The 25851-nt window shown below is 39.8% G+C and overlaps 1 protein-coding gene and 1 pseudogene across 8 annotated transcripts in view; both read right to left on the bottom strand.

Moving 5' to 3' along the window:
- Positions 1-23518, bottom strand: part of ARIH2 (ariadne RBR E3 ubiquitin protein ligase 2) — a 44546-nt gene extending 21028 nt beyond the window's left edge. Inside the window, exons 1-5 of one of the 8 annotated variants that reach the window (XM_071222154.1) lie at positions 23351-23516; positions 20334-20393; positions 18460-18804; positions 5837-5882; positions 2817-2847 (exon numbers count right to left, since the gene is read on the bottom strand). In XM_071222154.1, coding sequence (XP_071078255.1) covers positions 2817-2837 — 21 coding nt within the window. In that variant the 5' untranslated portion in view covers positions 2838-2847; positions 5837-5882; positions 18460-18804; positions 20334-20393; positions 23351-23516. Of the gene's footprint in view, positions 1-2816; positions 2848-5836; positions 5883-11343; positions 11664-18459; positions 18805-20333; positions 20394-22868; positions 22939-22982; positions 23167-23350 lie in introns of those variants that run through there. The other 7 variants (XM_071222153.1, XM_045199757.3, XM_024565741.4 and 4 more) reach the window with 7 other exon arrangements.
- LOC112310029 (small nucleolar RNA SNORA42/SNORA80 family) lies at positions 15946-16073 on the bottom strand (annotated as a pseudogene).
- Positions 23519-25851: the final 2333 nt, after the last annotated feature.

Here is a 25851-nt window from a genome sequence, read left to right as displayed (position 1 = left end):
CTTGGCCTTTTCCGCTGTCTCACTCTTCCTTACCACCTCACCCTCTCCCATCATCACTACTCTACTGCCCAATCTCAATCCTGCCTCTCTAAGCACTTCCATCAGAAAACCCTTACTGCCCTGGCTGGTATGGCTCAGTGGATTGAGTGCCAGACTGTAAACCAAAGGGTAGCCAGTTCGATTCCCAGTCAGGTCACATGCCTGGGTTGCTGGCCGGGTCCCGGTTGGCGACGGGCGTGTTTCTCTCCCTCGCTTTCTCCCTCCCATCACCTCTCTCTAAAAAGTAAAATATATAAAATCTTTAAAAAAAGAAAAAAGGAAACTAAGGTAATATTATGAATAATCTAATAAATTTGGTATCTTAGATTTTTCTAAGATCTAATTAGAAGATCTAATAGATTTCTATTAGATCTAAGATTTTCTTAGATCTAATAAATTTGGTATCCTGAAAAATTCCCTGAAAAAATACTTAAAAAAAACTGACACAAAATTAAAAAGAAAAACAGAACAACTCTATCTATTAAAGACAATGAACTTGTGATAAAAAAAATTTCTCACCAAATTCCACGCCCTGATGTTTTTACTGTGAGTTTTACTTGTGTAAGAGCAACAATATTCTTATATAAACACATTTGGAAACTACATTAAGAAGGAATGCTATTTACAAAGTCATTTTATAAGCTTAACAGAACCCTGATACAAAAAAATATGACAAGAAAAACAAAAAGCAAAATAAAACGCAACTTAGACCAGTACATCCTGTGAACAAAGACACAAATATCAATCCAAATATTTTAGTAAATTAAATCCAGCAATATGGAAAAAGTACAATGTATCATAATCAAGTGAGGTTTATCCCAGGAATGGAAGGCTAATTTACCATTTAAAAACTCTAAATGTAATTCACTAAATTAACAAAATAAAGGCAAGAAACACAAATAATCATTTCAGTAGATACAGAAAACCCAAGGACAAAAATCAATATTCAAAATCTCACCAAATCAGAAACAAAAGTGAACTGCCTGATCTAATGTGGGTCATCTATGAAAGCTATTACACTCCATGATGAAATGGTGAATGCTGAGATCAGAAAAACGGCCTGGATAACCACTCACCATCTCACTAACATTATGCTGTAGACCCCAGCCAGGGCAATAAAGCAAGGGAAGAAAAGACATAAAGTAAAAGACAGAATAAAAGATTGGAAATGAAGAAGCAAACCTGTCTCTATTCCTAGATGAAATGATTGCTCATGCAGAAAATCCTTATTTTCTTTAAAGATTTTATTTATTTATTTTTAGAGAGGGGAAGGGAGGAGAGAGGGAGAGAAACATCAATGTGTGGTTGCCTCTTGAGCAGCACCCCCATCGGCCCCACCAGGGACCTGGCCCGCAACCCAGGCATGTGCCCTAAACTGGGAATCGAACCAGCAGCCCTTTGTTCACAGGGCCTGCACTCAATCCACTGAGCCACACCAGCCAGGGCTCCTGCAGAAAATGCTTTTAAAAAATCTATAAAATGACTTCTAGAACTAATAAATTTAGTAAGGTAACAAAATACAAGGTCCATAGACAAAAATCAAATGTATTTCTTTACAGCAGCAAATGAAAACTAAAATGTTAAACAAGCAAAATGTATTTTAATAATACATTTTATTTTACCCAGAATATCTGAAATATTATTTCAACATGTAATTCACAAAAAAATGAATTATGTTACATCATTTTTTAATCTAAGTCTTCAAAGTCCAATACATACCAATTTTAAAAGGTCACATTTCAAATGAACAGTGGCTACATATTATCTACCATACTGGGTAACAATGCTAACAGATTGAACGCAGCAATTAAATTAGTTGGGGTTTTTTTTTCTACAAATTAATAGTGGATCCTAAAATCTGTGGTACTCTAGAGAACCCAGAATATCCAAAGCAATCTTGAAGAAGAACAAAGTTGGAGGACTTAACATCATCTTGACTTCAAGATTTGCTATAAAGCTACAGTAATCAAGACAGTGGGGCTTAAGGACAGACATATAGATCAACATGAGAGAAGGGAGTCCAGAAGTAAACCAATACATTTGTGGTTCATTTTCAACAAAGGTGCCAAGGTAATTCAAAGGAGAAAAGGATGGCCTTTTCAAAAAATGGTTCTGGAATAACCGAACATCATTACACAATACAAACAAAACACAGAACATAGATGCTTACGTCATACTACACAAAAATTAACTCAAAATAGTCCACAGATTTAAATGGAAAACTTCAAAGTATAAAACTTCTAGAAGAAAATCTTTGTGACCTTGGTTTAGGCAAAGATTTCTTAGCTATAAATAATGAGAGCACAATCCTTAAAAGAAAAAAATCGATAAATTGGACTTCATCAAAATAACTTTTACTCTACAAACACATTAAGAAATGGAAGAGAAAAGCCAGAGACTGGGAGAAAATAATTGCAAATTATTTATCTGATAAAGGACTTAATTCAAACTGTATGAAGAATTCATACAACTTAATAAGACAAACCTAACTTTTTTAAGTGGGCAGAAGATTTGGACAGGTCACCAAATAGAAGTATGAATAGCAAATAAGCAAAAGAAAAGATCCTCAACATCATTAGTCATTAAGAAAATGCAAAATTAAAACCATAAGATACCACTTGACACTCACTAGAATGATTATAATCCAAAAGACTGACAATGCCAAGTGACAGCAAGGATGTGAAGACTACCTTTTTAATGCTGGTGGGGATGGAAAATAGCAGAGTGACCCTGGAGAACAATTTGGCATGTTCTTAAAATGCTAAACGTGTACTTACCATCTGACCTAGCAATCCCATTCTGAGATATCTATACAAAAGAAATGAAAACATGTGTCCATATAAAGCCCTCAGCAAGAATGGTCATAGAAACATATTTCATAATAGCCAAAAACTGGAAACAACCCAAATATCTATCAACTAATTAATGGATAAACAAAATGTGGTATATCCATACAATGGAAAATCATTATTCAACAATAACAAGTGAAGTACTATCAACCTAACACAATATGGATGAATTTTAAAAACATACTAACCGAAAGCAGCCAGACACAAAAGGCTACATATTGTATAATTTCATTTATATGAAATTTCTAGAAAAGGTAAAAACTAGAGACAGAAAAATGGTCTAGTTCCCTGGGGCTGGGAGCGGGGACTGACTACAAATGGACACAAGGAAACTTTTTTAGGTGATGAACATGTTCTACAACTCAAATTGTTGTAATAGCAGCACAGTTGCATCAATTTACTAAAACTCATCTCACACTTTAAAATGGATGAATTTAATGTAAGGAATACTTCAGTAAAGTTATATGAAAATAAAATTGATTGATGGATAGTATATGATAAAGCAAATGTAGCAAAAGCTTAGCAATTATATAATCTAGATGACGGGAATATAGATGCCCACTGTATAATTCTTTGAGCTTCTTTGTATGCTTTAAACTTTGCATAATAGATGTCAGGGGGAAAGTCTGCCAAATTTAATTCAATGGCAATCACTTGCATAAACAAATGTCACAGTAAAGAAAGGGTTGACCCTATTGTGACCTTCTACTTACTCCTCAAAATGAAAAACTCCCCTTCAAGAGTTTTAACATAGTTTTGACCAAAGGTTAGCTGATTATACAACGTGAATTTTTAAATAGATAGATAAAACTTCCACATAAGACTGGAATGCTGATCACTTCACAAGGCTCTCTTGACCTCCCAGACTAAGCCTTCTTGGTGTTCGATTGGATGGTCTGCTCTCACCCTGTCAGCTCCTTAAATATCGCTGTCCAAAAGGTAGAGCTCTCAGGCCTGTCTCTAACTCCCTGGCCTGTCTCTGAGCAATCACATTCCTTCGAAGCCTTGGACAGTGTAAATATGAGCCCCAAAGAATTCCTCTCTTATTTTTCCTGAGAGTTGGAATAGGTGGGAAAGGAAAGATGAGATGGGGCACAAAGTTCATCAAAGACTGAAGGGTGCCCTCCAATCTCTGAGAGGTCCAGAGAAAGCTTTCACAGTCAACGATGGAGTCAGAGGCCAACTGTAGCCCATCTACCGTACCCATTTTCTCTCTTCTTGTGCCCTCAAACTTGACTCTTAATGGGCCAGAAGCCTCTGGGCGAGCGTCCCCTGTTGTCATTTACCTTAGACACTGCCCTGCATTACCAATCCAATCTGGCTTTGTTTTGCCAGAGCATTTACAATCTCAATACCCTCAGACAGTTCCAGACCTTTATTTCAGAGAGCAGTACTTAACTACATGCATGTCAAAAAGAACTTTGCTGCTGGTCAGCAGTATTTCCCAAAGGTTGCTGGCAAACATTTTAAGTCATCCTCTATATTCTGTGTTTAGGACGGACACAACAGATATTTCCCTGATAAAGGCTCCCAAACATGTTCAGTAGTTACCACCTACACATAGATACCTAAAGGAGCAGATCGATGCTAGGGAGTCAAGTTCTCCTGTTTTAAAAAAAAAAATAAAGAATGAAGTGGCCCTGGCCAGGTAGCTCAGTTGGTTAGAGCATCACCCCCATACACCAAAGTTGTAGGTTCAACCCATCAGGGCACATAAAAAGAGTCAACCAATGAACGCATAAATAAGTGAAACAACAAGTCGATGTTTCTCTCTCAAACTTAGATAAAGAATGTAGTAAATGTGCTACACAATTCTATCTGTTTCCTAAGTAGGGCTGGGGGAGGGGGGATAGGTTAGGGGCGGGGGCCAGGGGAAATCCAGGATATGGGCCAATGATACTAAGTGTTTATAAATGCTTTAGCGGCTGTTACCAGCAAGCAGCTCCTCAAAACATGGTTAAAAGCACACAAGTCCACAGCATTTCATTTGCTGTTCCGGAGGCATTTTTTCCTATGATCTAGTGCTTCAGATACTAGAGAAATGAAATAGCATAAACATCAAACTGCTAGCTTAGAATGGAAACCACCTTGGTAAGATAAAACTTCTGAATTTGTGTGGCCTCTGAGCCACTCATTAGCAGGAGACAGTGAAGGATTTCAGAAGCTTGTATAAGGTAAACTCCAGAAGCAATTCAGTTTTCAGCGCAATTTGTTTATCAGCTCCTACTTTAGCAATTCTGTGACTTGCTGCCCCGATCTGTTCCAACTTTACTGTGTGTCTTTTTTCCATTAGGTCCATAAGCAGAAAGCACTGTGGTAAAATAGTTTTTCAAATCATAGGTCCCAAGTCCACCTGAAGTCTGTTAGTAAATGAGCCACAAATTTCTTCTCTGGTTTCCATCAAACCCACCCCAATCACCCCCACCCCAAAAAGTCAAGTTTCTATCAGAATTTTATATTAATCATTGGAACAAACATTTCTTGATCCCCTGACCACAAAGAACTTGAAATACCAGAGGAAGGTAAACTCTGCTACTGAAGGAAACAGTAAGTACACACAACATTCTGGACCCTGTCTACGACATAGCCAACCTCCATCTCTGAGGAAAAACGTTTTAGGAATTTCAGAAAATTTAACAGTTGCTACTTGACATCCCAGAGCACTTGAATAGAATATGTTTATTATTCAAAATAATACAAAGAACTGGCTAAATTTATTTAAGGATCAAGGCACATACTGAATAGCCTCTGCCTCTGACAATAGTTCCCCAAGGAAACCCATGAGCATGATGAGTTGCTTCTTCCTCTTTTTAGTCTCCTATAGCTGGGTCACTCTGTCCAGCCCTCGGGAACAAGTTAACAACACAGCTTGCAAACACAGATTTCTCCCCCAGAAAAAAGAAATCCAGCAGCCCACCAAAACTGTCACCAGCCCTTCCCACACTTACCAGTGCCATAGGGAGGATGCAGCTGATGGCAGTGAGCATCAACGGCCTGAAAAAATACAGGTGGTAGTTTCAATTTTTATTTAGAATTCTTACTTGCCAACTGCCTGAAATCTTTTAAGGCTACACGAATGAGTCTCCATGCCTCAGCCTGTGTTAAGCCACTTTGTGGTCCAATGACATTTGTTAACACCAGCAGTCATTTACTTCACAGCAGAGATGAAGGAAAGGAGTGAATTACTATGGGTCAGCTTCAGGGCCTGGGGTAGAAAGGGAGGTGCTATAGAAAAACTAGCCTATCAAATTCAAGATGGATGAATTCAAGTCTTAAGGGATTGAGGGTGAGGCAAGAAGGAACTAAAGGGATAAAAGGAAGAAACAAAGTTAAAGCAGAGACAAAGGAGTAAGTGAACACCTACTGGAATAGGGAAAAATCAGCAGCAATGGTGTTGGTAGTGGGTCCAGAGTCTGGCCTTAGGCAAGACTTATCCCTAAAGTCTAAATTAAGTGTCAGGCCTTCACCTCTCCCATACTTCACACCTACATACTCTCAAGCCTCTAAAAGGTCAGCTCTCTGGAACCTGATCATAACTCTGCTCCCTTTCACTTTTTATTTAAAGGTCTCCGTGTAGGAAGGGCTGATATGTAATCGAGGCACCCACATATTATACGTGCTTTAAACAATGATGATTAATAAATACAAATTTGATATTTTCTCTCCAGTCTAACCTTCAGTCCTATTATGATCTCTATCAGTAAAACCGTAACAAAAAAACCTAGACCTAGTTTTTTACGCAAAGCACAACAAAGGAAAAATATAAAAGTCAGCATTCCTTGACCATGAGGATACTTTTTTTAAATTATGAAAAATTCCAAGCATCTACAACAGTGAAGAGTGTAATGAAACCTTATGTACTCATTACCCAACTCCAACATCAACTCATGGCCAGGCCCACTGTATCTGTACCTCACCTATTCCCTACCCTCTAAATTATCGTGAAGTAAATCCCAGCCAGCTTCTCTTTTAGGGTGCATTTTCAATGAAAATCCTCTAGGAAGTACTTAGTACCAAATGCTGGTTACTGCCCCTTCTAGAATTCTAACAATTTTCCAGGGGGATGCCAAATAGGCAAGATGACCACCATTTCTGCAAACCAAGGAGTTGCTAGCTAATGAAGTGCACATAGTAGGACTAAAAGCCAAGTCTCCTACCATGCTCCTGCAGCCACAAGCTCATCTTGTCCAAAAATGATTTCAAACAATGCTCTGTCTATTCCAGCTACTGCTACTATGGAGAGAGGCAAAGGAGAAAATACAAAATACTATCTAGGCAGTATCATACAAGTCCCGCCTCCAGAGGCTAGCACCTTACTGACAAAGCCACAGACTCCAACAGCATGTTTCAAAGACACAGCTACTGACTGCTGTCCTTAGCGCTCAGAACACATGATGCTATTTTTATAACCTTTCTGTTCGTGTCAAGCTCCATTAGAATGGAAGCTTCTTGAGAACACAGATTTTTAAGAACAATTTCCTCCTGTCATATCCAACCACCGGGAACAATGTCTGTGCTGCCTGTCTCCTGCGGTCCAGTCTTAAGTCACTACACATCCATTTCCTCCTCCTAGCCCAGGCAGACACCAAGGTCTTCCAAGCCCTCAGAAGATGCAGGAAGAGGCCAGATATAGCTCTTATGAAGAAGGTTTAAACAAAAATGGATAAAGGGCCAAGAGGTCTTGTGTGGGCTGCAGGAAGGACAAAGATGCTGACAGGTTTGAGGAGGCAAAAATCAAACATGAGTTGGGGAGAGAAGCAATAGGGAGGCGTTCAGGCTGGAGAAGTCACTTTTAAGTTTTTCAACACAGCAAGATAAACTGGTGCTTTTAGTGCATATATTAAAAAAGCATGAAATAGAAGTAGAAAGAGTTTTACTTATTTACACCTCCTCTTTCACCATTCTAAAAAAAGGAGGCGGCAGAAACTAAAGGTAAAGGGATGTTTAAGTTACTTTATGGCAGAGATTAAACTATTTCTCCCCATAATTTTTAGCATCTATCTAAAAGTTAAAAAAAGTCAGAAGACACTCAGAAAACACTTGTTTATTGGGAACCAACAACTTCTTGACCTATTCCAATTACCAATGAACAAAGAAAATCAAATGGTTCATAAAAAGCACTTTGATGAAAAAGAACAACACTGCCACACCATTCTTTTCCCCAACCCCCATCCTCCCAGTCTTCCTACCCAGAAGAAATCTCTACCAGTCATTTTTCTAGGTTCCTCTGGTTGTTACCAACACCACTGAGCATGCCCATAATTCCCTATCAGACACTGCTTACTTGTACCACTACTACCTCCCCCTTCCAAGCCCCATTTTTAATGTTTAAATCACTATTTTCAGTTCCTCTATCAATTACCTTTGTAACTTTAAGGCCTTGTTTATAGGACCAGAATTGCAATCTTCTTTCTTATGCTTCCAACATTTATACCCTTGGGCCACTCAAAAGAGAATCTCCATACATTATCTCAGTCGCCATCAATTATTCATACTTGTGCCACATATGAGTTTGCTTTATATCTGGCTCAGGATTTTTTTGCTGTAATTTTTTTTGCTTTGTATGGGAATTCTAATTCTCTTGTCCCTTACAAAGAGTTCTATAGCTTCTTCATGGTATCCCAACCATCTTCCACTTCATTCTGCCTGTTGCTTGGAATCTACCCCATTCCTATTCCTGAAGAAGTTTTCTTGGATCCCACCAAAATTCTGTTCAAATGTGGGCTGACTGCTTTGCACACCTGTTGTACAGGTGACATCATGAGACTTTTCAGTGGACTACCAGATTAGTTCAACCATTTCTTGAATTATTTATTTTCCTCTTTTTTGATTTTCATCTGTAAGTAAATATATCAGAAAAGTTACAAGGGAAGTAAATATAGAAGTCCTTGATGTCTGAAAATGAGTTTACTTTGGAATGACAGAATTCTAGGTTCAAAACCATTTTCCCTCAGGACTTTGAAACTGTTGCCGATGAGACATCTGGTTCCCATTTCTCTCAGAAGATCGGTATATCTTTATGGCAACTTTTAGGGTTTTCTGTCTATCCTTATTTTTCTGAAATACCACAGTGACAATGCTGGTGGTGGGTCTTTCTTTATTCTTCTGGGCAATGGGTAGACCCTTTCGATATGAAGTCAACTCTCTTTAGCTCCTAGAAGTCTTCTTCTTCTTATAGTTTTTATTATTTTCCTTCTTGTAATCTTTTGTTTTCACTTCCCAGAAATTTTAGTATGTGTTGGATCTCTAGATCAATCCTCTGTCTTTTTTTCACTTTTTTTTTTTTTTTTGGTCTGTATTGTGGCTTTATATTGAGAGATTTTATCTTGATTTTATCTTCTTACCTACCTACAGAATCTTTTTGAACTTGGCAAATCTGTAATTCATTTTCACAAGTTCTTTCTGATTGCTTTTTCCTGATTGCCTCTGTTTTATAGATGCCACATCTTTTGAATATCTTGGAGAACACTAAATAGTGTGCTTTCAAAAACGAGCAAAATTATCTAATGGTCTGTTTCCCCTACGGTCAATTTTTCTGTTTCTCTCTCACTTTGCATGTTTTCCTCAATGTCTGGTGATTCCTCGTTAGCCATTCACATTAGAAAAACAGGGTCACCAAAAAAAGAATGACATACTAATACATGCTACAACTTGGATAAACCTCAAAAACATTATGCTAAGTAAAAGCAACCAGACACAAAAGGTCAGACATTGTATGGCTTATATAACACATGTAAAATAAGTAAATCCACAGAAACAGAAAGCAGATTAGCGGAGCATAAATGTGTAATGGGTGCCAGGCTTCCTTCTGGGATATGAGAACTAGATGAAGATGATGGGTGCACAGCACTGTGAATGTACTAAATGTCACTGAGTTGTACACTTTAAAACGGTTAATTTTAGGTGAATATTACAGTTTTAAACAGTGGGGGAGATTGTGTGTGTGTCAGGAAAACAAATCCTAACTCTGTGTACGTGAACGGAGCCTGTGAACTGGCAGGTTTTTCTTTAGGGTGATCCATCAGACTCAAGGGCCTCCAAAATCACTGATGAAGTCAGCCAAATCTTACATGCTCTCAAAGCCCTATTTCTCCCAACGTTATTCTACTTCGTAAAATAAGGAGTTTTGTCCACAGACAAGGGAGGAGCTGGGATGACTATTCTACATACACACATTTAATTAATCCCCCCCCATGTGCAGCACACTTATCCCTTCTAGCCTTTGTCAGTCATCCAGAACCCACAGCCTCTTCAAAGATCTGCTGGACAAACTGTTTTCCATGGACAATGATGTCCCCACAACTTGTTCTCTTGTTATTATGAGTTTATAACAGGTATATGTCTTTTCTTTCATTTTCATAGTATTTAAAAATGGAGGAGCACCCCATATTTACCTAATGCTCTTTAATAATTTCTCTCTCTGCCTTCCACAACTCTCTAGGTAACCACTGATTTACTTTCCTTTACAACAGATTAGTTGGCATTTTCTAGAATCTTATGTAATTGAAATCATAAAGTGTTTACTCTTCACTCCCCCTGAGTTCCCTCATGCAGCACAGTTATTTTGAGATTTATCTATGATGCTTATATAAGCAGTTCACTCTTTTTATACTGCTGAGAGTATGTTGTTCTACGGGCATGCCACTATTTGTTCATTCATCTGTATGTGAATATTTGGGTTGTTTCCAGTTTTTGGCTCTTACATTACTAAAACTGCTACAGACATTTGAATACCAGACAAATAAAAACAAATGGAGGGGGCCCTGATGGGTGTGGCTCTGACTGCTGGGCATCGTCCCGCAAACCAAAAGGTCACCGGTTCTATTCCTGGTCAGGGCACATGCTTGAGTTGCAGGTTTGGTCCCCAGTTGGGGCAGGTACAAGAGGCAACCAATCGATGTTTCTCTCCCTCTCTTTCTCCCTCCCTTCCCCCTCTCTCTAAAAATAAATAAATAAAACAACTTTACTTTACTTTAAAACAACAACAAATGAATGGAGGACAAAGGTATATGAGATTGGCCAACCATTTTGAAGCAGAAACCAAGGTCAATAAGCTAGCAAAAAGATTTGACTGTGCTCTACTATAGTGTCATTAAGTTCACAACTTTCAAAACGTTCACATTGTATTTATGGTAGAGATACTATTAGTCATTTTTATAGTTACTCATTATCAACATGAACAGAAGAACTCACTTTTACCTTGATAATCACTGAACTATGAAAGTACATTGGACATCAAAAACACTACAGGAAACCTATCCAACTCTATAGTAGTTGGGTAGTAGAGATCTATTCCCACTTTGGTTACAAAACCAGTACTCTGAATGGTGGACACACCCTTTCAACAGCCAAAGGAAGGGCGCACTCCTCCCTCCTCCCTTAGATAACCCGAATCATTACACAGTATATTTTTTTGTACTTCCACGTGAATATAATGTAAAATATCCCATCTCACCTCTGAAGAGTCTGTTTCATTACATCTGCATGAAGTTCAGGCTCCTGTATCAGAATTGCCAAAACAAATTCTGACATGCACCCCAAGCTGGGAACCACACATCCATTAAGTAAGTATATCCCATCTCTACTCAGAAATCAGCTGGCTTCATGGAAGCCCTGTGACGAGCATGTCTTCTATTTATAAATGGGAGCATACAGAAATAGAGCTCTGGGTTAATCGTCAACTTTTGCATTTATTGACTGGGCTTACACAATCAGATCAACAATAAGCAATACTTACTCAGAACAAAACATAACCAGGCTATTATGCAAAGGAAAAATGTTGGCATCCATCTCAAAGAGTTCAAGCCCTGGTTTACAAACTACTAATGTGCAGTAAGGCCAAGTACACACCAAGAAACACACACACAGTGGTACAGAGACAAGAGTGTCCAACTCTACCTCAGGATCATATGAGGGATGCATGGAAGAGGGGAGTCAAGGGCAAATCTTCAGTTTCCAGCTTGGTGAATGGTGGTATCAACAATTAAGATAGAGAATCCAGGAAGCAAAGTTTAAAGGGATTGGAGTTATTTCTTATAAGAGGCAAGGTTACATACAGATGTTGAGAGTATTGAAGAGACTGATAAAAGCCTACAGTAAAGGATAAATGAGAATGGGTAGAGCAAGTACCACCGGAAAAGAAACTGCTAGTCAAAAAGAGTGACTTCCCCAGATACAGGGACCACTCTTTATTCACTGTTGTAAGAATGGCTTTGTTCTCCTGTTAAAATCTTCAAACAAACCTCACACTCATCCTGCCTGTATTTTTCTCTATTTATGGTTAATAACTTGTAGTTATCACAGTAAAACCATTTCATGTTTATAAATGTTTGTGATAGTTCAAAGAAAAACTTTTAAATTCTTACAATTCATGTCAGTTTATCAAGCCACAGGGCAGACACATTTCAGAAGGAGCAGCATAAGAAACTTCTTGCTGTCTCACTCTGCATTTCTCAAATCTTTCCTACAACTCTTCTCTCTTTTGGGCAGAGAAAGCTAATCCTTTAAATTTTTCCTAGAGTAGTACGGGCAAGGACAAAGTAAAAAAGAGAGAGAGAAGAGAGAAAGAAAGAGAGCAAGTGCACGCACTCGTGCATACCAGGGGGACAGAGCTAGAGACTGAGAAAAAGTTAGAGTAAGGGGGGGCACCTCAATAGCAAGGACCCCAAAATCAACTAAACATTTCATTAAGTAGTGCTATCAACGCAAAGAACAAGACCAAACACCATAGCAAACCAGAAATGTAGGAACAACAGACTGGCTATATATATATCCCTGTATCCTCCTCCTGGTCCCAACTCAAAATTCAGTGTGCATAATTTTTACTTTTCTTATTAGTGAGTCCCAGGAGAAGGGCACCAGAAGCTCCAGATGAAGGCAAAAGAATCCCATTTACACGACCCAAATACCACATGCACACTAGGAGGCATCAGGCAGCAATATGTCACCTACAGCCTTCCTCCATGGGGCTCCTACTCCATGACTCAAATGGCACAATCCTAATAAAGTGTTTTAAGGAACCCCACCAAACATGTGAAAACAATATTCCCACTGTTCCGCCCTTGCCCTGCTTCTACCATAACTTAAGCATTTATATGAATACTCGTGTGTCAGGCACTTGACATGCATTATCTCATTTAATGCTCTAAAGGAGATATTGTTATTACTATTCCGTAGATGAGAAAACTAAAATATAGAGATATTGAGAAAGGTGCCCAAGGTCACATTATATTAAATGGCAGAAAAGGGAGTGAAGCCCAATCAGCTGACTACTAGCCAAGGCTCTAGCTAAGTTCCAACATACACAAGGCCACATTCTATGAAAATGCTCGCAGCAATATAACCGTGCCAATATAACAGTTGTAACACGTAAGTATTCACCTAAATGCCCAATGGGGAAAGCTTGAGCAAATTATGGTTCAAGAAGAAGATGGTGTAGTACACAGCCATTTAAAGTAATCTGACAATGAAGTAAAAATGGAGAAATGTTTGAAATATACATGAAAATACATGTACATACTGATTACTAGAACATAATGTTGACCAGGGTAGGGATTTTTGTTTATTTTGTTCACAGCTATTTTTCCTGGTGCCTGGCACATATAGTAGGTTTGACAATATTGGTTGAATGAATGAATGAACCACAGCATAGTAATATTATGTATGAATATGTACAATACCTGAAGGATAATAAACAAGGACGAAAATTTACTTTAGGTTAATGGAATTATGAATGATATCCTTCCTTTAATATTGCAGTAACATCAACCAAAAATTTAAATATAAGTAAATTCAGGATTAAGATACACATGTGGGATTAGAATCACCCCCGGTTACACATGGTTTACATGGTCCCTAAGGTAGTGTGAAAGCACAACAGAAAGACTAGAATGGAAGCTGGCCTTGACTCTGATGAAGAGCTTCTTTTCTGGAAGGTAGTGAGCATGTTGTGTGTGGTGCCAAGTACACAGCGAGCACACGAAGTCAATGATGACAATAACCTTTGTAAACTGGCAAGACAGGGACAACTCTAGCACTAGTTGTACTCCGGCAATTCTCAATGTCACTCTGGACATTTCTCCTCTATATCACCAATAAAATACAAATCAGACTTCCAGCATCGTGAAATATGTCAACACACACACTAACAACCAGCTATTTGGAACACAGGAATTTAATCAAGATTCTACTAAGATACAGGCATGCAAGGAAACCCGACATCAGGTTATAAAAATAGAAATCAGATGGCTGCTCAGCACATAAACAGTGTTACTATGCCCAGCTTAAAGATACTTTAAATAGTAACAAAAACAAAAATTTAATTAATAAATATATAAATGAAAATAAAAGCCTTAAAATTCGGCTACATCAGGACATAAAAAAGTTGATTTAATAAATAAAATTTAAAGCACTGTCAGATATTCAAAAACTTGGTGCCACTTAGAGAAAGACTAAATATAAGGTATTTTGTGTTAAGAACATTAATTGCTTGTTAAAAGTGGCAAGTACATAGAAACCACGTTGTTTTAAAACTGGGACTATTAAAGACTTCTCTACTTTAGAATCAGAAGCCCTGAAAACTCATTATGATTCATCCACAAAGGGGAATAACCATCTACAAAAAAGCTTAAGACATTTTCCAGGCATATTTTGCTGAATAACAGAATCTCAAACAAACTCAAGCAAGAAGGGGGAAGAATAGTGTTCTAGGGAACATTTTCCCAGTACTATTGCAGTTAATACAGCAATTCAAAGAGGAAGAAAAGCAGTAATAAAACCACTGAAAATAACCAGCTTATTTTCTCCAACCCTATCTGGGAAATACCAGGCTTGAGAAATGAGCAGCGCAGTTCAGTGCTTAAGCTAAAAAAATCTGTCCCTTCCTTCCAATAGTTAAGACACTTCAGATTGCATTACAATCCTCCGCATTTTATTCCTTTCACCTGCATTCCTTAGTCTCCCATCCCAGCCCAGAAGGTAACCTTCCTATCCTCATGCTTATCAAACCACTGGGTCTGGACTTCTTTTACCGACACTGCCCTTCCACCACACCTTATCTCTCAATATACCTCTGGTAGGATGATAGCTCTTTTACACAACAATACTTCTTGTTTTGCCATTATTTGAACAACAGCAGTTTGCCTCCTCCCCCCAACAGATAAGCATTTTCTCTGTTGTCTACCCTCAGCCTTTGATCTGATTTTCTGGGCATTTTTTTTTCTCAATTAATGCCTTACGCATGAACTAGTCGCAGAACACATACAGTTAGCTGTTCTCAGCCCAGAGGTCCTCACTAAACCAAAAGCTCAGTGTCCCAGAGAGTTGGGGTTTTTCTACTTGAGACATCAAATCTGCCCTGGCTGGTGTGGCTCAGTGGATTGAGTGCTGGCCTGCGAACCAAAAGGTTGCTGGTTCCATTCCCAGTCAGGGTACATGTGGGCTGTGGGCCAGGTCCCCAGTTGGGGGCACATGGGACCACACACTGATTTTTCTCTCTCTCTCTTCCCCTCTGTCTAAAAATAAATAAAATATTAAAAAAAAAAGACATCAAATCCCAAAAGGAAATAAAAGGCTTAGCTTTATGCTAGACTATGGCTCATCCCTGAACTGCCAGCACAGACAAAACGAGTGACAGACATGAGTAACAGTGAAAAATACAAGCCATTCCTCAAACTTAAGATAGCTTTTGTTCATGGACAGCTTTTCACAAAACTGTAATTTTAAACAACATGCATGTCACATTTCCTACTAGCCAAATACCACCTACATCATATGAAAGAATGAAGTATCTCAGCATGTCACAGACCTGTACAAACAGCACCGTGACCAATGGGGAAAACCAGTAGTGATCTGGGAGACGACTACTGATGTCGACTCAGAGACACATGCAAAAAGGGGGCCACTGCAGCCAAAGCACCTGTGAACAGCATTCTGTCAACTCAGCACTCCATTATTCCCTTCCACCTCAAAAAAAATTAATTATAATAATAAAAACACTAGGTTTTAGCGAGTCTAAAAGAGGAAGATTGTGTGTGACTCCTTTATTTTATTTATTTTCCACTGTGTAACCCACTTCAGTGCCTGCAGCCTATGGGCAGAGACCAGGCAATGGTTTATGGCCACAGTTTGCTCTGGCATGGGACACTAAGAGAGACCCAGAAGCCTGCCATAAATCCAAACCCATGCATCTTCCTCATTCTTAACCATGCTGTTTCTGCCTAGCCTCTCTGGTCAAATTCCCAAACCACTTAGAACATCACTGAGTCCCTTTACGTGCAGCCAAGCCACCAAAGGAGCCAGGATGCTTGCTGCCCAGGCCCAGAATGAAAATGATCTTAACGCGCTCCTCAATGAGGAAAAAAACCTATCTTCTAACGTCATCTAAATTTCCATGGGTTATTTTCCTTTTTGCCCCTCTTTCTATTAATCTTTCCTGTATTTCAACTTTCTTCCATCCCTTTTTTTTTTCTTCATCTCTGTTCCAAGTTCTTTTGCTCCTTCTTTTCATGACCTTGAGGGCCAGAATAATACCCTTTCATGACAGTAGAGAAGGATGTACAGCAGGAACTAGAGAATCTAGCTCACACCAATAGCACCAGCTACAGTCATCAACAGTTGGCAAAATCCACAAGTATCCAAGAAATAATTCAATGCCTACTATGGATGAACCACTGTGACAGGAATGATGGGGCATATAATGCATAAAGCAGTTTCTGCCCTCCAATAAGTAAGGTTCTCGTTGAAGAAATCATGCAAGAATATGTGGAAAAGGTTAAACACATGGGCTGTAACATCTGGGCACTAAGGCTAAAGGTACACCCATGGTTTTCTAGGGGTTCTTAAGGAGACTCACTCAGGGGAAGTACAAGCTGGACTCTGAAGGAGCCCTGAAGGACTAAAAGGTGAGGAAGGGCTTCCTAGGGAGAGAAGGCTTTTCAGAGGGCGGACCATATGTCAGCATAATAAGGAAAGATGTAAAATGGTAAATTTCATGTTATATATTTTACCACAATAAAAAAAGATGGAAAGAGAGGTGCCTGGGCCCCTCACCTGTCTCTGGCAGGGTAGGAAAGTCGGCAGAGAGGGCCTGATGAACTGAAAATTCTTATGCGTAAATGGAAACATTCAGAGGAACTTAGTCAACTGACACTGTCCAACACATAGCCACACACTTGACAATTCCTCTTCTAATTTTAAATACCAACATTGTATATAACCTGGCAATATGATTAAAGCAAAAAAGCTAGCTGACCAGATAGGGAGAGGTGTGCAGGGTGAGGAAGAAACAAACTTTTTTAAAAAGAGATGCCTCTTTTTATTAGGGCAACGCCCTCCAGAAACAGAAGTCCCAGCAGCTTCACTATAGCTATGGTGTAGAAATCCTAAACTCAGAGGTTCTAATGGGTCTCCATTCTCCAGAGTTTTTTCTGTTAAGCACAAAAGAGAAAGTCTGCAATCACCTCAAGAAGTGAGTCACAAAAAAACTCTAGCATTCAGCTTCTAGGTAGTTGCTTAAAAAAGCCCTGAGTATCTAAATCCAAGGTTAGCCTGTGCTGACCACCTGGGGGAAAAAACCTAAACTAGTAGATAACTGTTAGAGAAATCGTACACAGCACACTTTAGTTATTTCCATTTAAATACCAACAAGAAGATTATTTGATTGAAATCACACGAATGTCCCCCTGACCTTCAATTTGAGCAGACAACAAAGTCCATATAATAATCCCTGAAGGAAGGTCAAAGAAAACAGTAAAATAAGTAAATATCCCCATTTCCACATAATGGCCAACACAGAGAAGAAACATGCTGGGAAATTGGCTGCATGACCGTAAAAATATTTGTAGCACACAATGTTCTATGTGACTATACCACATACTAGTACAGTATTACTTCCTACAAAATATTCAGTGAGGACAGTAACTGGTCTGAGGTGTAAGACATTGAAAAGTACAGTACTTTTAAGTTTAGTTAAAAATACAGTACTTGATGGAAAAACCAACTTTATTAATTCTTTAAAATTTCTGTATTAACCCCCTCAAATAAGTAAAATACAAGCTATAAGAACTTATTTTATTCTTATATCTATTGCTATAAGATTTCTTCCAACATTAGTCACCAGCATATGAAACAAATGAGGTCATTAGCCCAGAGGCACTGATTATTTAGGGCAAACCAGGTACCTAGGCACTTCTCAAGACATTTACCAGTCACTCAATGTGGCTGTGTAGAAGATGGTGATTCTGATGCTTATCATATCTTAATAAAGTTTCATAAGCTCACGTTCTTAAACAAGTGTTAATTTGCAATTCTGCTTCTACATACTTCTGGTCTATCGTTCCTGAATCTACCCTCCTTTCTAATTCTTAGCAGTCTGGAAAACTGAGGGTCTTAGATATTCACGTATTAGAAAACAAGGTAAAAATGATGCAACATATACTCAAATTTGTTTTCAAGCTACAGGGCCATTCAATCAGTCTGGAGGAAACATTAGTTAGCAACAGCTCATATTCAGATTTCAGATTTCAGATTTAATTAAGGGGGGATCACACTTGGCATTGACAACACTGCTCACCTTTAGAATAGAGGCTAAGCTGGTCATGTGCTCATTGAGAGCACCCTCGGACTCCTTGTAGGTCAGGCAAGTAAACTGGTACTCCTCAGGATCAAAGGCATCAGCCCCCTGCTGCTCCACATCGCTGGCTACTCCCACATAATAGTCCTCTATGTCCCCAGGGTCCTCGTCCTCTTCCTCCTCTTCACAATTTGGGTCATAGTCCTCTTCATTGCTGTCAGACCCCTGGCTATTCATGTCCACAGACATCTTAGCATCCAGCCAAGTTGCAAATCAGGAAAGCAGGGTTTTTTCCCCTCCCCCCAATCTTTACCACTTTCTCAAATACATTAGTGTTTTTGTCTTCTAAGGAAGAAAAAGAAAAAAAGTACGTGTTACTTTCACTCTGAGAAGTTGTAACAGAAGTCATTCAAGAATCAAAATGGCATAGCCCTGGCCCTACCCACACTATGGCCTATTCCCAACTCTTGTCTCATACAGGTCACCCCTCCCCATCAAAGGGAAACCCTTTCCTGGAGGGGCAGAAGTGGCTGACAATGGTAACTTCACAGGAAGGCCCTAGCATGAAAAAGTAAGGCTGCTCTATGTCAATGAGTCCCTCCTGCCAGAATCTTTTAAGAGAGAAGCACATCCCCACAGCTGTCCACAGGGGAAGCAATGTAAAGGCTGAACTACCAAAGTTTATAATCGCTTTGCTAATCACACCCCACTTAATGGTGACAAAAACAGTACATAAATAGGGACACAATTCCTACTGTAATAGCTAGGAGAAAAACATCACTATTTCACAGACATCACTCTCGGGTATCTGGAAAGCAGTTGCATAGTTACTAAAGAAAAAAAGCCACATAGCTCTTCAACATCTTCCTCTAGCCTGCAAAGTTAATTGACTCAGTCTTAAAGGGTTTTACCCATCCTTTAAATGGGGTACTTAGGGGCAAAGAAACTGACCTAATAATGAAGAAAACTACAGATATTGTTTGTCTTAGCATTATCAAGGCTAGGGAAAACAATAATCTATTTAGGGTAAAAGTTCAAATGAAAACAGTTACTGAAAAATCTTCACAGTTGCCCTAGCTGGAGTTGCTCAGTGGACTGAGCGCTGGCCTGAAAACCAAAGGGTTGCCAGTTCGATTCCCACTCAGGGCACACGAGTGGGTTGCAGGCTGGGTCCCCAGTGGGGGGTACATGAGAGGTAACCACAAACTGACATTTCTCTTCCTCTCTTTCTCCCTCCCTTACCCTCTAAAAATAAATAAATAAAATATTAAAAAAGAAAAATCCTCATAGTTCAAAATATTACTCAATCACATATAAATGAACAGAGAATACTAGTTGAGAAAGCAAAATAATCACAAGAACTAACTTCAACTCAAACATTTTGGCAAATACCCATTAACTTCTCTGCATAAATACTATTTCAAGTGATCATTTCCAATAAATAATATCAAATAGTGACCTAAATCTAAAAACAAACAACCTTAAAATGCAAGGGCATTTAAATTGAATGGTATGTAAATAATTTACACAAACAAATCTGATTTAAATACAAATGTAAAGTCTATTTGAAGTAGATAATCTCCAAAACAAAATTAAGCCAAAGATTCAAACTGCATATATACTGAATATGTAGCCAGTCTAAAGGACTGTAGAGCCACATTTTAATGTAAAATTTAAAGTAAATTCAGTGAATCTAAGTTTGACATTAACTATAAATGCCCAATTTTTAAAAATCACAGAAGAGAACAGTAATGTAATATTTGTAATTTGACTTTTAACAAGATGTTTTGTATGGCAGAACCACCAATTCACAACTGAACTTAACTATGGTAGTTTTCCTTTAGAAAAAAGGTTAAATTTTAAGTTAAAAATACCTGTAATCCTTGAAGATCTTTCAAAAAGATGTCGCCCAAATACTGTCATATAATTTCCATCTAAAATGAAAACAGAAAATTCTAATTATATATTTTTAAGTTGGTACCCTACTTTTGCAAATTATTTTTTTTTAAGCAAAGACATTTAAAAGGACAAGCAGGAAGGGACCAGAATAACAATGAAATTACAACTGACCTTTGAACATGGGTCTGAACTGCATGAGTCCACTTATATGTGGATTTTTTTCAATAAATACTATAAATATATTTTCTCTCCTTTATAATTTTCTTAATATTTTATTTTCTTGACCTTACCTTATTGTAACAGTATAACATATAATACATGTAAATACAAAACATGTTAATTAACATTTATGTTATTGGTCAATAGTATGCTATTAAGTATTAAGGGAGTTAAAAGTCATACACAGCCGTGGCTGGGTAACCCAGTTGGTTAGAGCATTGTCCAGATATGCCAAGGTTGCAGGTTTGATGGCCGGACAAGGCACATACAAGAAGCAACCAATGAGTGCATAAATAAGTGAAACAACACACCAAGGTTTCTCTCTCCCTTTAAAAATCAATAAAAAAGTTATACATAGATTTTACATCGTGCAGGGGGCAACGCCCCTAATCCTCACATTGTTCAAGGGTCAACTGTATCTTCTTCCATGTCCCACAGAAATCCATTTCTTATCATTATACTGGCAAGTTACATGGCCCTCTTAAAAAAAAGAAAGTATTCAAAGTAAAGAGCTGACAATAATCTAACCTGGGGTACTGATGATGTAAATGTATACCCAATTCCCTCCCTCAATCTGAAAGCCAGCCACCTTACTCCTACTGTTCAATCCTAACTGTGGGCAAAGTAAATTGCAACTGACTTAAAACTGGGTTTTTACTATAAATTCACTTCCACTGGGGTAATCTAACACTTACTGAATACTGTCAATATTTCAGATCTCATTTTACTCGCAAAAAAATTATTTTCAAATAAAAAATGTCCCCTGCAGGATGATACTAGGCAATATTAACGCCCATTTCCCACCTCTCTTCTGACATGCTCAAGGGCCACCTGTCAGAGATACAGATCCTACTATCGGAGACTAAGTACGTACTACTTGCTCATTCAATTAGATATTTTATGACTATTTCTTAACCCTTTAGGATTTCTTGGAAAACCAGAGCTTACAACTTCTAAACATAGACAAGCAAATATAACCTAAATGAAAAGCAAAGTCTGAACATTAACTGTGGCATATTATTTTCAAAATACTGGAGGAACAATTGATTTTTTAAAAATCCTTTTTTCTTTTACTGTATTTGTATGTAAAGATACTGTGTACTGGGCAAACAAAATCTATGAATATTGCTCCTATCTACAAAATATCTACCAATAGCTCTCATGTAATGAGAGCCAATTTCAGGTCCTAGTCATTCTCAGCACATCTTCACAACCCTACAAAGTGGCTGTCATCTACTCACAAATGAGGAAGCTCAAGTTCAAAAAAGTTAAGTAACTTGCCCACACTACTGGCAACCAGAAGACACCAGTGACATCCATTCACCAGATTCATGGCCTTTGGTGACTCATAACTCCCCATCACCCTTCCAGGGAGCCTTAATACTATCCACAAAGTTACCTCCAGAATCACAACAAAAGAGCACGCTTTTCCCTTTCTCTGGATTCCTCTCCAGGATTTGGGCTTACAGGTTGCCCAGGCTTAAGAAGCAGAGGAAAACTTCAGGTTCCCCTCCTACAAGGGAACCTGAAAAAAAGAGAACACCATTTAGTACTTACTGGGTGTTCTAGGTTCAGATTTAAATAAGCACTTAATTTTTAATCTTTTCAAGATTAAATATCCCTATTCTACTTGAAAGAGTGCAGACATCGCTCAAAGGGGTGAGTATGTCATTGCCTCATCAACAGAACCAATGACAGCACTTTAATTTCCCTAGATGTTAAATACCATTCTTACATCCCAGATGGAAAAGGAATAAATTACTTTTTCCCAGAGCCAAAGACCTGACACCCTACTCTGGGCTAAAGGGTCTAAACTTAAGACTTCTCAGTGTAAAGGACAAGAACAGAGATTTTCTGGTGACTCTGACGATGTTTATTCCAGATATAATTTTTAGCCCTGAACGGTCATTTAAAGTCTACATCTCCGACGAAAACTACTTGGCACAAAAATATTGTATGAACCAGCAACTTAGTTTCAAAATCTCACACTATGTCTCAACTGTCAAATGCAGTAGCTGCTGGCCACATGTGGTTTTTAAATTTTAACTTAAAAATTAAATAAAATTTAAAACTTGGCTTTTCAGTCGCACTGGCAACAAGTCAAATGCTAGTGGCTACCCTACTCAACAGCAAAGGTAAAGAATATGTCCATTGGGGCAGAAACTTCCACGGGGCACAGCAGCCAACAATCAGTACTGAGGGGAAGTCATCCGAGAACACTACTGTCTCTCCCGCGGCTAACACAGCGGCGTCCCGCAGGCCGGCGACGCAGCTCATGGGGCCGCATGTACCTTCCAAGGCGCCGAGATATCTGCGAGGACACAGAGCCCACGCGCTGGGGGACCCTTCACAGGCGGACGTTAACTAACCGCGCGGGCGGCACTGCGAGAACTCCCAACACTGACCCGAGTGGGGAGCCCCGGAGGCGGCGCGTTTCCCTGCGCGCCCGTTGGGGAGGGCCGAGATGTGCCGGCGCCAGTCGGTCAGAGGCGATGCCCTCTGACCTCTCCGCGAGCTGAGAAGGCGTTAGGAGAAGAAAAAAAACGGAGACGCTAAGCATTCGCCGGCTCGCTCGCCTCGGCCGTATACTTCAGCCGCCCCGCTGCAGACGGCGGCGGGAGTTAAGATAAAGTACCGGCTGCCGGAGGCGCTGAGGCCTCACGGGCAACGACGAAGGCGGAGCCCCGGCCGGGCTTGGGAGGTGCGCTGAGAGCCCACCCCCCTCCCCCGGCCCGCCAGGTAAACAAGGCCGCAACTCCGTCCTCACACTTACCGGAGGCCGCGATCCCTCGGCCGCTGAGTCCGGGCGGGCCGGACTGGGTCAGGCCGGACCAGAGGGAACGGACCTTGTCGGGACGGCGGCGGGGGCGGCCGACGCCGGTCAGGGCCCGCGCTACTTCCTCCGCCGGAGCGTTCTCCGCAACTCCGGAAGTGCTCAGCGCGTTTGCGTCACTTCCGGCCGGGGGTCGACCGGCGGTCGCCGGGGTCGCGGCGGGCGCAGGGTAATAATAATTACCCTTCGGCCGACACTAATTTGTAGCCCCGCGCTCGGTCCCAGGGGCTGACCTGATGGGCACACCCGGCTCCGAGGGATGCGGGAAGCCGCAAAGTAGAGGGTTCTTCTAACTGTGGCGTGGTCACAATATCGCTTCCTGCTTTTGGATATCAGCGCCACCCGCCAGAATACTTTTAACCAGCGTTTTTCTGATGGACTCCTCACTTTGCTGTTTGTACCCGGGTGCTGGACACGGTTATAACTTGGCGTCTGTGGAGTGGATAAAGGACTGTTGTTTTTCGCAGGGCCTTTGGGTCGGCGCGCCGGGGCCGCATTACGCCTATGCTTTGAGGCTGTCGCCTAGGTAGCACCTGAGCAACCGAATTTTCCGTGTCCAGTTCTTCCGCTTCCGAATAAACGTACAAGACAATCTTAACTCCCTTGCTGCACATCTTTTTTCAAACAGTCTAGGAAGTACCAGTTATGACTTGTCGTGCTTTCTAGGACCTGTTGTCAACCTTTAAGGATAGATTGAGCCACGGAGGCCCACTCAAGTTGCTGCTGCACAAGTGGAAACGCCATTGTGAAGACGGTGATGTTAGGGAGTGCCCTAGGCTGTGCAAGTGCATAGATGACCCAAGCCATTCCCACCATACACTAGTTGTACAAGTACTGATAATTGAGATATCTATGCGCAATGGGGATAATTTAGTTCTTGCTTCTTGTATGCGCTGTTGTGTTTCTCATACATGAGACTTAGCTTCCAGTTTCAGAACAAGTACCTAAATCAGGGGCAAATACGTGCTAGACAGACCCAAATTAATTCGGAGTGAAAATTAATAGTAATGAGTTAAAGTGTATTGTGGGGTTATGAATTTTGTATATCAGCAACATAAAAGTGTGCTATAATCCAGTGTACTTACTACATTTGTTTTGAGAAAACATCCCTTTAAATTATTATACTAGCAAAGGACCCAAATTATGTCAATTAGAAGTTCTCACTTTCAGTTATGGGTAATAAATCCTCTCCAGTGAATAAAAGGGAAACAATTAGTTTTTCTGTAGAATTATTGCATTTGCAAAATAGAAAAATGAGGTCACTCACATATCTAGCACGCTGGTATACATACAACATTTTGGAATCCTGTATATTACCCTTAATTGTCTGCCTGTCTTTCCCCTGGTAAAGGTTAAGTTTCTTAAAGACACAGATCCAACCTGTTTTTCAATATTACTCCATTAGATAAACATTTATTGGGCTGATGATAACATTTTTAAAAAGATTTTATTTATTTTTAGAAAGAGGGGAAAGGAGGGAGAAAGAGAGGGAAACATCAATGTGCGAGAGAAACAATCGGTGCCTCCCCCACACCTTCAGCTGGGGACCTGGCCAGCAACCCAGGCATTTGCCCTGATGGGGAAGAATCAGCAACCTTTCATTTTGAAGGCTGACACTCAATCCACTGAGCCACACCAGCCAGGGCAATAATGACATTTTTAACTAGTGTCAATTTCTCCCTAGGAAATAAAGATTTAAAAATTAAGCCAAGCCCTAGGCCCGGTAGTTCAGTTGGTTAAAGTATCCCAAATATGCCAATGTTGCAGGAATAATCCTTGATCAGGGCACACACAAGAAGCCACTAACAGCCCTGGCTGGTGTAGCTCAGTGGATTGAGCTTGGGCTATGAACCAAAGGGTCGCTGGTTTGATTCCCAGTCATGACACGTGTCTGGATTGCAGGCCAGATCCCCAGTGGGGAGCATGTGAGAGACAACCACACATTGATATTTCTCTCCCTCTCTCCTCCCCTTCCCCTCTCTCTAAAAATAAATAAGTAAAATCTTAAAAAAAAGACATTACTTAAAAAAAAGCCACCAATGAATGCATGTTTAAGCAGAACAACAAATTAATGTTTTTCTCTTTACTTTTTTCTTTCTCTAAGAAAAATCAATTAAAAAATAAAAACAATTCCTCTAGATTCTTCCGTAAGAATATATCCAGAATCCAAATATTCTTCACCACCTCCTCTGCTATGCCCTGATCCAAGCCAGCATTTCTGGCCATGATCTTTAGCCTCAACACTTCCTGCTTTCTCCTTGCTCCCTACAGTCTATTCTCACCCAGCAGTCAGAGGGCTCCTATTAACTCATAAGTCATAGTATCACTTCCTTGCCCAAAACCCTAGAATGGCTGCCATCTCCTTCAAAAGAGAAGCTGCTGTCCTCACAGTGACAAAGTCTGCCTTGTATGCTACCATCACCTCCATGTCTTCATCAGCT

This window comes from Desmodus rotundus, chromosome 8 (genome assembly GCF_022682495.2).
Source record: "Desmodus rotundus isolate HL8 chromosome 8, HLdesRot8A.1, whole genome shotgun sequence".
NCBI classification, from domain to species: Eukaryota; Metazoa; Chordata; class Mammalia; order Chiroptera; family Phyllostomidae; genus Desmodus; species Desmodus rotundus.
Note: the sequence above shows the minus strand (reverse complement) of the source record. Positions and strands in the feature narration are given on the sequence as shown.